The sequence below is a fragment of the Mirounga leonina genome, unplaced genomic scaffold (genome assembly GCF_011800145.1).
Source record: "Mirounga leonina isolate KUSES-001 unplaced genomic scaffold, KU_Mleo_1.0 Mir_128, whole genome shotgun sequence".
Taxonomy (NCBI): Eukaryota; Metazoa; Chordata; class Mammalia; order Carnivora; family Phocidae; genus Mirounga; species Mirounga leonina.
Window position 1 is genome coordinate 26,694,339 of NW_023270320.1, and position 12,573 is coordinate 26,706,911.

Consider the following 12,573-nt stretch of genomic DNA (forward strand, 5'->3'; position numbering starts at 1 on the left):
GAAGTAGAACCATTACCTTGTAGTTTATAAATCCTGCCATAGTCTTTATTTCCAGAATATTAGTTTCATGGGCTCGCAATTCATGTACAAGATTATAGGCGGTCCTATAATTCCTAATATAAACATGTGGAACATGGTTAATTATTAATTTTAAGAAAAGATTCCCCAGAACAAATTATTAGAAATAAGAGACAATATTTAGTCAACATTTCTCAGCACTCAACAGCTCAGGAGTAACTTACACACTTCGATCTCTGATTTCCTGAGAAATGATCTACTGATTAATTAATATGTGGGAGGAATCAATGACGTTTCACTGAGAACAGAACCATCACACGTACGTTGTTCTGTGGCTAACATCTGCCGATAACAGACAGAAAATAAGTTGAAAATGGAAGTGGACAATTGTCCAGAATTACGTTAAAAAGTTAGCATTCTGTCTAAAAAAAAAAAAAGCTTTTTTAAAAGCACCATTATGAGCTTCTCCAACAAACAGAAATTGTATTAGCGAAGAAGGTGCTATCAAGACCGAGCACAGGTCAACGGCTTTTAAGGCCCAGTACCCCTGCAAGTCCAGAGGACACTGCTGATCTCTGGCATGGGCTGGAGACGGGGGAGTGGGATGGGAAAGGAGAGCCTGCTAGAAGGAGGCCTACCCTGAGGAGGGAAGGCAATGAGGAAATCTCAGTCTCCTCCAAAGATAACTCCTTGCTCCCAACTTCCTCAGGTAAAATTTTTCTTTCCAGAATTATTTTTGAGCAGAACTAGAAGTGAAGGTTTTTAACTAATACCATGGGTAAGGAACGAACTATGTTAAAGCCAGTTATAATCACATGGAGTCACTGAGATTGAGAGAACATAATCTGGTGTTCACCACCTCCACGATAACAAAAGAGGAAGACGTTTCTGCAATATTCCTCTGAACAACAGATTTACTTTTATTTTTTTTTCTTATTTTTCTGCCCTGTACGCTTAGCCTCTCTTCAGTTTTAGGATAGACCGCTGTTTTTTTATCTCTATCTTTTACTGCCACTGTCAATCTTCAAAAAATTGAGTGAAAGCTAGAAAAAAATGTTTAATTAAATTGTGCTCGTAAGTAAAAGCAAAGGAATAAAATGCGTGACCACTGCCAACACACATACAACTACTCTTCAAAGCTTCTAAGCAGAGCCTTCGTAGTAAAAATGAGGCTGAGCGCTATTATAAACTTAAACAAATTTAATTAAAAATAAAATCATAATTGAATTAAATAAATGCTCTATGCAGATTAAGAAATTCATACCATTAGACAAGATAATGTTTAATATACACTTAACTGTGGAAATCAGTCAACACAAAAATTTCACTGAATATACAAATAGTCAACAGGATGAGAAGAATTTCAATATGTTTCTTTAGATCATGAAATTTAATTAAATTAGACCAGAAAACTTTATGACTATGAAATTTACTTCTGATAAAATGAAAAATTTTTTTAAATCTCAAAAATATTATATTCCAGTCATCTCTAAACAAATTAAATATTATATACCTGAGTCTAACCAACATAAGCATTTTAAAATTAAAGTTTGGTTGAGATTCAGAAGTTGCCTTTAATATGTTACTGTTAACACAAAAGTAAGAAAAATTTAGTTTGACAACTGTTAAAAACTTACTTCAGAGCATTTTGTGTATCTTGTTTCAATTCACTGAAGAAAGCTATTTTGAACTGATGTCTAACAAATAAAAGCTGAAAAAAGAATAGAAAAAAGTTATCATTATTACACACATTCTCTTAAAATGTAAAAATTAGGATAACATTAAGAGGAGACATCAAAATACGAAGGAAAATACTCAAAATTAAAGACCAAGAATTATTCCAACAAGCATTGTTAAGGAAGCTAAAAAATCTAGAAGAACTTTAAGGGCAAAAAGTAGAGAAACAAACTAGTTTTTAAAAAGCTTAAAAAAAAAAAACTTCAAAAGCATAGAAGCCAATTAAAAACATCAAAGCATTACAGATATTTAATAATCTCTTTGAAAATAACCAATGATAATAATCTGCTCTTAGAATGCTTCTATTAGTTCCTTCTTTAGGAAAAATAATTTACCTGGTGTGTTGTTTTATTCAAAAATTCTTTATGAGATTTCACTCTTCTGATCTCAGTGTAGTAATAAGTCTGTGCATGTTCATAAAAGGCATTTTCTAATCTGTTTAAAAAAAAAAAAAATCAACATTCAAACACTAAAGTTATTTTAAACCAAACTGTTCTCAAGAATCACCTTTGTAAGACCTGAAAGTAAAATCCTGACAGAGATGATGTCTAGCTTACTTCATGGTAAAGACAAAAAGTAAAGCAAAATATACTAAATTTCTAAATAAAAAATGTACTAGATAAGACCCCAAAAGCCATTTTGATTTATTTACAGTCTAAGAAATAACTAATAAAAATAACTTTTTTGTAATTTGTAGACATTAGGTGTTCTCTAAGATTACTTCCACCCCTTTCATTTTATAAGAAGTGTGAAAGAAAAAGATTTCCAATATTCACTTAATTTGACTATTTTTTGTGCTATTAATATTTAAGGTTAGAGGATAAGAAAGCTAATGGAAAAAGCACCAAAAATGAAAACTAGCAAATGAGGGGCGCCTGCGTAACTCAGATGGTTAAGCATCTGCCTTCAGCTCAGGTCATGATCCCAGGATCCTGGGATCGAGCCCTGTGTCTGGCTCCCTGCTCAGCAGGGAGTCTGCTTCTCCCTCTCCCACCGCCCCCCCACCACTTGTGCTCTCTCTCTATCAAGGAAATAAATAAAATCTTTAAAAAAAAAAAATACTGGCAAGTGAGAGGAAAGTAGCATTTATAGGATTCAAATCCTGCTTCACTCCCTAACTTTGAGATAACATAGGAACAAAGAAAATTTGACCACAGATAGACAGACAACTCAAAGCTCCTTTTGTGAAAATAAATATGCATTACAAATATCTGCCTGGGGCATGAAAGAAAGCTAAATTCATAGTTAGATAAGGCTGGACTTCAAGGTTTTTCCTCCTCAGAATAAAACAGAATTTTGAAACTATATTCAAAGAGTTTAGACATATCTAAGGAAATGCTAAGAAAAAAAATGGAGGGGCGCCTGGGCGGCTCAGTCGTTAAGCGTCTGCCTTCGGCTCAGGTCATGGTCGTCCCAGAGTCCTGGGATCGAGCCCCGCATTGGGCTCCCTGCTCGGCGGGAGGCCTGCTTCTCCCTCTCCCGCTCCCCCTGCTTGTGTTCCCTCTCTGACTGTGTCTCTCTCTGTGAAATAAATAAATAAAATCTTAAAAAAAAATGGATAAGCCAAAAACTTTAAATATTTGATATACTTCCTAAGGTAAGATTTTCTATTTTTATTTTTTTTAAGATTTTATTTATTTATTTGAGAGAGTGAGAGACAGACAGAGAGAGAACACAGGAGCAGGGGCAGAGGGAGAAGGAGTGGGAGAAACAGACTCCTGCTGAGCAGGGAGCCCGGCACAGGGCTCGATCCCAGGACACCTGAGCCGAAGATAGACACTCAACCGACTGAGCCACCCAGGTGCCCCAAGATTTTCTATTTTTAAAACTACAGTTTCTAAAATGTTAAAACATGAAAATAATTAAAATTAGGTGCTAACTTTGAACCATACACTGTTTGAAAGAATATATTAACCTAAGCTGAACTATAAAGTTTTATAAATGGGTGACCTTTGTTCTGAAAGGCAAAATATGATACTAAAAAAAAAAAAATCTGCTGGTTAGCACGACACTGATAGTCTATTGCCCTAAGAAGAAAGGTCTGGGGATTTGGAACACAGATTTTTAAAAAAGAAAAATCCTTAACTCATCACAAATTTGACAATTCTTTTAAAAGTATTTTGACTCAAAATGATCAGTGAACCTCTAAAGCACAAAAGATTCTCACAATCACTCAACACAACACACAGAAGTTTTATACACATTCTATTGCTTTGATACTTAAAAAAAAATTAACTAAATCACTGACGTCTTGTAGCCTGTAAACTAAATACATCAAAATGTTCTGAAAGCACACGAATGAGTGAGGGTGCCACCAGCAACTCTGCTAATTCCCCCCGAGGTCAGACACTGAATGTGAAGATTTACTGATATTCAGCTTTACCCTCTCTCTTAAAACGCAAATAGGAAGAAACGGTCTAATACTGTCTTCCCTCATCTCCTGTGGACTGTCTCACCCCTGGTGCTCACATCCAGAGTTTGGAGGTCCTAGGTCCAGAGCACTTGCTTTTTACATCAGCCATTTTGACACTGTACTCCTTATTTAAATGTGGCATTATTCCCAGGAAGGGCAGAAGCCACAATTCCTGCTTCCCTTAGCTGAAGAGGACCTTCAGGCAGGGTTTCTCAACGTCAACCCCACGGGTGTTTCTTTGTTGTGTGGGGCTTTCCTGTGCCTGGAAGGATAGAGAGCAGCATCCCTGAACTCTCCCCAAAAGATGCCAGTATTGGGAAGGAAGTCTCCGCGGCGGCCATGATAAATGTCTCCGGCATTACCCAGTGCTCCCTGGAGGCCCAAGTCACCACAGTTAAGAACCACTGGATTCAGGGACTGGATGGAGGACAATGGCTAAAAAGAAGGCTGCATGTGAACTCAGCCTTAAAAGTTGAGCCAGAGAGCCCAGAAAGGGGAGCTGGAAGGAAAGCACACTGACAGGAAGCCACACCATGAACGGGGAAATGATGCAGCGCAAAATCAAGGGCCTCAAGAGGTGGTCAAAGGCCGGCTCCACAGTCAGCATGGAGTCTGCTTGTCCCTCTCCCTCTGCTCTCACTCTCTCTTTCTCTCGGATGAATGAATAAATGAATAAAATCTTTAAAAAAATAAACTTCTTCTCTGCAACACTAAATGCTAGAAAACAAGGGACTGTGGTCACATATTTTGTGAGATATGGTTGTGTCCCAAGTCAGATGCCTTTCATATATAAGGGCTTTATAAAGATACTTAAGATACGATCGGCCTCAGACCCTTCTTAAAAATTACTTAAATAATACATCACCCTAACGAAAATGAAGCAATGAAGGCCAGAAATGAAGACACTATCATATGAAAGGACAAACAGGTCATGAAAGGACATATGGTGCTTACTGAAAAATACAATGGAAAAACAGGTAAATATTTTTTTTAAAAATGGAAGTTGACTTAGATATATATTTGGTGTCAATGAGGTAATGCTATGTGGCAGTTCAGCATGTGTTGTATGATTACATCCATTTTTACATTAAAAGAAATATTTGGACAGAAACTTAAGAAATTATTGATAGTGGTTCCAATAAGGGACTGGAGAAGGTTAAGGAGCTGAAAAGGGGGCCTTGTGTTTTCACCTCCTAGTCTCTATACCCTTTGAATTTTTTCCCATGAACATGTATTTTTTTTAATTAAATGAGTCTAAGCAACCAATTTTCTAGTGCCTCTGAATAATCTAAAGAAAAAAAATGTTTAAGATCTTTATTTACCTTATAATATAACCCACCAGGTGGTCAGTATGGGGCAGTACAAACAAAGATTTTCCTGAGAGTTCACAGGCATTACATAAAGCTGCGGCTCTTTCTGATGCAGTAACATCTTCTCCTGTTGACAAATCCCATAAAGGTGAAGAGAGAAATAAAACGATTTATGTATTTTTCTAAATGAATGGTTCCCCAAATCTAAACAATATAATTAGGAAGAAAAACCAAACCCCCTTTCACCATGTCAGCAGAAGGCCTCCTGGGATCCTTGAGGGGTCTGGGGGGGGGGGGGGAAGGGGTCAGTTCTCAGAAGTCCCACAGTACATATCTGTTAGGAAAACCCTGTGGAATTTTCTACTGAGCCAAGATAGACAGGCCAAGTAATGCCAATAGATATGCCACATAACTGTTTCAAAACTGTAACTAAAAACAGAAGCAATAATCCAGTGGTTTCTAAAACTCGGATCCCACTAGTTTCTAAAGAGAAACAAAAAAAAACATTTTGGCCTCTCAAAGTCTTAGAATGTAGGAGAAATAAGCATTTGAAGCTAAGACATTTTCTTATAAGAAACTAGAAATCCTATTGCACTTCTCTTTGTCCTATAGCAAATTAAGAAAAAAAAATCACAGAAAGCATTTCAAACTGACTTCAGATAAGTAAATAACATTCTTTTTTAAAAAATCAAGTGATGAGGGGCGCCTGGGTGGCTCAGATGGTTAAGCGTCTGCCTTTGGCTCAGGTCATAATCCCAGGGTCCTGGGATCGAGCCCCGCATCGGGCTCCCTGCTCCTTGGGAGCCTGCTTCTCCCTCTGCCTCTCTCTCTGTCTCTCATGAATTAAAAAAAAAAAAAAAAATCAAGTGATGAAATGTTTTGTCAATTTATGTATGCCTATATAGTGAGGTAAGTGGAACTGGGAGGGAAGAGTATTTTAATATTAATTTTTATTAATATTTTAATTTTAGCATTTTATTTTTTACGATAGGCACTTAATCATGCATTATCAGTACTTTTTAAAGTGAACACACCATCTTTCCTATAATTGAATGCATAAAAGATTTTAACATCAAAAACTATACCTCCTGATAATAAGAATGAGAAGTATAAAGCAATTAATTCATTATCAATTAACCTTGTGATACCTGGTGGCAAAGGAGTTTTCTTCTGAATCAGAACCACTGCAACTTTTGTGTTTCTCCCTTGCAAACTTTGCCTGCAATGGAAAAATAATAAAATTAATTAAATATACCTAAATTGTTTTGACTTTTAAAAAATGTATTCAAGACTCTACATAGGGGCACCTGGGTGGCCAAGTGAGTTAAGCACCTGCCTTTAGCTCAGGTCATGATATCGGGGTCTTGTGATTGAGCCCCACGTTGGGCTCCCTGCTCTGTGGGGAGTCAGCTTCTCCCTCTCCCTCTGTCCCCCCCCACCTCCGCTCGTGCTAACAGATGAATAAAATCTTTAAAAGAAAAAAAAAGAATTTACATAAAGTACAAGCTTGATGATTCAACTGAAGAAAGAAAAATTTCAACTAAAAACCCCCAAGATTAGAGGAAATCTTCCTGCATCCAAAGAAACTTGTATGCTACAGTGATTTCAGTTTTAAAAGTATACTCTCATATCAAGCTTCTAATCCTGACAAAAATCTGCTTTAAATATGTAATTTCATGTAGAAGTTATAAGGCAACTTATTTCTTGATGGTGATACATTACATACTGGTCATCCAAAAGAATTATTTTGCAACCGGAATGGTGATAAAACAAGTGTCTTATGAGACTAAATAGCAAATTACTATACTTCTCCCCCAATTTATAAAGGCAAGGAAAAAAACCATTTGGAAATTCAGGCTAATGTGTCTTCTACATTTCTTCACACACCTTAGCATTGGTGAAGTTAAGCATTCACGTTAAGCTACCTGTCAGGAACCAGACAAGTGTCACTGGAGGTCAGCGATCCCCGAATGAGCGCTGCAGTCTCAACAGCACTTGGCTGCCTTGAATAAATGTTGGGAAATTGTACAACCTCCCGTGGTCCGTCCGATACACGGAGAAGACTGTACCTGACGATTTCCACTCTGGTAGCGCACTCGGACTGCTTTTCTTTCCACTGGGGCTCATCCCAGTCCAGTTCATAGAACACAACCACCAGGGCCGGCACCAGATTTAGATGTTTATTCATCCAGCCGGTCTTCAAGATCCCCTTAGGAATGTACCATTCATAGGAAGTTCTCTGCGAACATTGGCAAAAGCAGAAGACACTGATTTGGTAACAGCAGAAGCCACCTATTACTGAGTGGGACGCACTTCCTGTGCATTCATCTCATTCCACATACACACGACACATTTTTAAGATGAGGAAATTCAGGCCTACAGAGATCACACAAGAGCTAACAAGTATTGGAGACAGAATCACAACAGTGAGTCTGCTACAGTTTCCATTGAAAGAATAACCGGGGGCGCCTGGGGGGCTCAGTCGGTTAGGCAGTTAAGCGTCTGCCTTCAGCTCAGGTCATGATCCCAGGGTCCTGGGATCGAGCCCTGCTTCAGGCTCCCAGCTCAGCAGGGAGTCTGCTTCTCCCTCTGCCTCTGCCTCTCCCCCTGCTTGTGCTCTCTCTGTCTCTCTCTCAAATGAATAAAATCTTTAAAAAGAAAAAGGAAAGAATAATCAAAGCCAAAGCACTTCTAAAAATGTCCAGGCTCTCAAATATCCTGGAAATCATTAGCCCCTTTCCAGGTGAATTCTATTCCTCACCGTTCCAGTTTCCGTTCTTGTCAGAGCAGCTCAAATAAAATATGATCTAAAACCCAATATGGCTTCATTTGTTTCAAAGACACGTTGCCAGGATGGCATTTTACCTTACTTGTGGATGGAGGAAAAAAATGAAGGACAACTCTTAAGTACAGAAGTGCGGTAGCAGTCACTCGGGGGTCAGCACTAAGCAGCTAAGTGCCACACCGTGGGAGGGACAGGGGTTGGTGTGAATGTTAGCCCTGAAGAAACTCGCTGAAACCTCAAATCGCTTCCAAAGCGCTGGTCCCAACTCAGACAACTCCCAACAGTCTCTTCAAGTGAGGAAAGACAATAAGGACGGTAAGGCAATCAGACACAAAAAACCCAGGGACTCAGGAAAGAATAAGGAATGGGCACATGAAGAGCTCCCGCGCTGCAGAATGGATCCAGGACAAAAGGCGGAGGGCTGTGCTGGGCACTGGACCTCCTAGACACAACCTCCACACTAAGAACAAACACGTAACGGCCAGGGTACTCTCCCTTGCACAGTTCAGAGAGAGCACGCAGCTTTGACAACCAGGGATATGAAACCACATCTCTACTGGTCTGCCCCACATGAGCAGAAGGATCAGCCAGCCACCAAATCCACAGGTCCTACCCTTCCAGAGTTTCACTGAGAAGGCCTTGCGTTTACATTTTTCATAAACATCACCAGTGATGATGATATCCTTGGTCCAAAGACTGGTCTGTCAGAAACATTGCTCCAGGGCAAAAAATAAAAATAAAATTAAAAAAAAGAGCAGGTGGCCTATTCTGATCAGTGTGTCTTGTTAACCGACTTTCAGACCAACTCATAAGATTATGATAAACAACAAATCAATATACATGATTTTCTTTAAAAAGCAAAGTAAGCACTTTTTATTTATTAGCTGCTATTATTAACATCATTCTCTGATTTTTGTAGGTAAATCCGTCTCTTCTATGTTCAACCTAAAAGTCAGTTTTGAACTTTCCTCCCTCCACACTAAATAAACTGTTTTAGTTTATGTACAATTCCCCAGGGACAGAGAGCTTATCTTATTTAAATTTCTATCACCAGCCTATTGCATACTTCCTAGGACCTAACCCAAAAAAGCAAGTGCTCAAAAGGTTTGTGGGAAATTGAACCAAACTGCAAAGACCGTGGATTCTATAATGATACTGGGTAATGATAAATGGGGAATGTGAGACCTTCCCTTTACTTCTTTTTTCTTTTATTTATTTATTTGACAGAGAGAGACACAGCAAGAGAGGGAACACAAGTGGGGGGAGTGGAAGAGGGAGAAGCAGGCTTCCCGCCAAACAGGGAGCCCGATGCGGGGCTCGATCCCAGCACCCTGGGATCATGACCTGAGCCAAACGCAGATGCTTAACAACTGAGCCACCCAGGCGCCCTGAGACTTCCTTTTAGAGAGGGCTTTAAGCAAATGCAAAAAAAGAAAACCCAGGATAGAAAGCTTAATAATTATAAAGTAATTATTCCTCTGGGGTTAAAAAAAAAAAAATAGCTATCATTAAACATACCTATAGTGTATTACATACATGAAAAAGCCTTGGGTTTTCTTAATGAATCACTATAACCATGGCTTTGATAAACTCAGGGGTTTTCCAGCACAGACATTAGGAACAAAAAAGGTATACACGCATAAAGAGGAAGAGAGGGAGAGAAGGAAAAGGCCCCATGCAATCATGTCATTACCTTAGGCCTACATTTGGGATACTCATGGTCACCTGGGAGCACCTTGAAAGATATTGGTACCCGATCAGCCCTCCGATTGGCACAGAAAGCGTCCCAGACAGCTCGATGGACAGCATTATAAACCACATCCAGGCCCGTAAGGGTAACAAAAGCCATAGGCCGACAACATAATTCCACAGGGAAGTCCCACTGTGTGGGGCTCATGTTCAAGGTGTCAGGAAAAATCTGAAATACAAATGTAAATACATTCAAAATGTCTTAAAAGCCCATATCCATATCTCATCTATGAGCCTCCACCATTTATAAAACATTACAAAAAGGCAAGAGACTGAATCTTTTCGAGCGTCTGCAGGAAGGTGATCAAGTTAAAATAGGTCTCATGACTCATTTCTGACATAAAGAAAAATAACTGCTGACTTACATATAATAAATACAACTATCTAATTTCTTCGTAATTGCTAACATCTAATTTCTGAATTCCTGGGAAATTATTAAAATAATATACTACTTATTTAAATAGCTATGATTTCTCACTTCTCCATAATTAATGTAAAGTGTACTATTTAAAGGAAAATCTAGAAGAGATAAACTAACAATGAAAATGTCTAGGAGGTACAAGTTTCCACTGTGTCCTTCAGCTGACAATCAACCTATAATAAATCCTACCACACGCTAATTATAGAAAAGCAATTATATAAAACTGTATTTATTCCAAAGAAAATTGCCATTATATTTTAAAGACCATTTCTCATTTCCAAAATCATGTATCAAGATTCCTTTTCAAAGGTGATCTTCACCAGTATATCTTACAGACCTCAAATGCAATTTTTGTGAAAAGTGAAAAGCACTGTACCACTACTTGATAACCAAATATTTTTAGCTGAAAAGTTAATTTAAAAAAGATCATTAGGCTTCTCACACTTAAGTACCAAAAGAATAATGGGTATTGAATAAATGATTTGGAAAGCTTACCAGAAATGATAAATTTCTATAAGACATAGAAGTTTTAGAATTATTTAAGCAGATATTTTCCAGACAGGATTAAGCTATGAGGGCAAAGGATCACCAGTTCAGAGAAAGAAAAACTCTAGTTCTAGGGAATTTGGGGTTGAAAATTAAGAAGAGATGGTCAAAACACATTATACAGGGGCCTTTGCTTTATACCAAAGAATCTAGATTAGAGCCCTAAAGGTCCATTTCTTCATTTAAAAACCCCAGAGGCTCATGAGAATTAGCTGTGATCTTTGAATATGGAGTGGAAATAAGGGATCTAGAAATGACTTACAAAGCTTTAAATCACAGTGCTGTCCAAAAGAAATATAATATGAGCCACATAATTTAAAATTTTCTAGTCATATTAAAAAATAAAAACAGGTGGAATTTTAATATTCTATTTAACCAATGTGTCCAAAATGTTAATACTTCGACACAAATATAAGTTACTGAGATATTTCACTTTTCTGTATCAAGTCTTCATTATCTGATGTGCATTGTACATTCACAGCACATCTCAATTCAGGCTAGCCAATTTCACATGCTCAACAGCCACATACGGCTACTGGCTATCATAATGGACAGCCCAGCTTAAATTATTGTCATTCTGTCCCCAAAAATTAACGTATGAAAACTGTATCAGAAATTCTTGCCACACACTATTAAAAGCTTTTGGCACCTGAGACAGTACTGCTTATTCTACAGCAAAGGGATGGGAATGGGAAAAACACCGGCAAAGGACAGGTGCAGAGGTTGTGTGGATCTTAATGACAGTCTGCAGAAATTTCCAGATCTCCTAGAAGCCAATGAAGCAACTAACAAAGTAGGACATGCAAGGAGGTGCAAAAGTCATAAGTGAACACGCTGGAAGGGAGATCATGTAACGCAAGGGGAAGTACTCTGGAAGCTGGCGTGGAAAATACTAAGGAAGGTTCTTGAAAAGGATAACATACTGCAAAGAAAGGCGACCTAATCAAAGTGGCAGGTTAAAAAACACAACGTGGTCACTATTTTTTAATTCATGCAGGTTCAGGGTGTAGTACACAAGGCTACTAAGGACTGCAAGACGATTCTAAGGGGAATGACAATCTGGGGCCGGGATGGAGCGGGGGTGGGGCGGGGAACAGATGTTGAGAACGCGAAGCACCCACTTTACTTAGAAAGACACCATCCCCAGGGTCTCAGCATTCTGCCCAGGGAGATCCAGTGAGGAAAGGGAGAAATAACGCCGCAGCCCTCAAGGCAGACGCGATCTTCCCCCTCTCCTCTCCCTCCCCTTAAAGCCTGAAGGCCCTAGGGGCTGGAAGAGAAATGCCAGGGCTGCAGCCGCAGACGCCGAAGGAAAACGCAGCCCCCTCCCCCTCAAAACCAGCACTGTTCAGAGCTAGCGCTCTCCCTCGGCGGCCTCGCCGGGCCCCGCGGGTCTCCGGGGCCGGACTCACCCAGGCCGCACGCCCCGGGCCCGCTGCAGCTGTGGCCGGTCGCCGCAAGCCGGGGGACGGCGCGGGGAAGCAGGTAGGGTGCCACAGAACGCCGGGGGCCGTCCCTACCGCCACCGCCCCAGAGCCCGGGGCCCGCAAGCGAGACTTCCCGGCACTCGCCGGCGCAGGCACAGGAAGCACTT

At 39.5% G+C, this 12,573-nt stretch overlaps 1 protein-coding gene across 1 annotated transcript in view; it reads right to left on the bottom strand.

Moving 5' to 3' along the window:
* Positions 1-12,512, bottom strand: part of TRAPPC11 (trafficking protein particle complex 11) — a 48,122-nt gene extending 35,610 nt beyond the window's left edge. The window contains exons 1-8 of the mRNA XM_035004274.1: positions 12,392-12,512; positions 9,957-10,181; positions 7,548-7,717; positions 6,627-6,697; positions 5,491-5,605; positions 2,091-2,190; positions 1,656-1,729; positions 17-113 (exon numbers count right to left, since the gene is read on the bottom strand). Of these exons, the coding sequence (XP_034860165.1) occupies positions 17-113; positions 1,656-1,729; positions 2,091-2,190; positions 5,491-5,605; positions 6,627-6,697; positions 7,548-7,717; positions 9,957-10,160 (831 nt within the window). The 5' untranslated portion in view covers positions 10,161-10,181; positions 12,392-12,512. The remainder of the gene's footprint in view (positions 1-16; positions 114-1,655; positions 1,730-2,090; positions 2,191-5,490; positions 5,606-6,626; positions 6,698-7,547; positions 7,718-9,956; positions 10,182-12,391) is intronic.
* Positions 12,513-12,573: the final 61 nt, after the last annotated feature.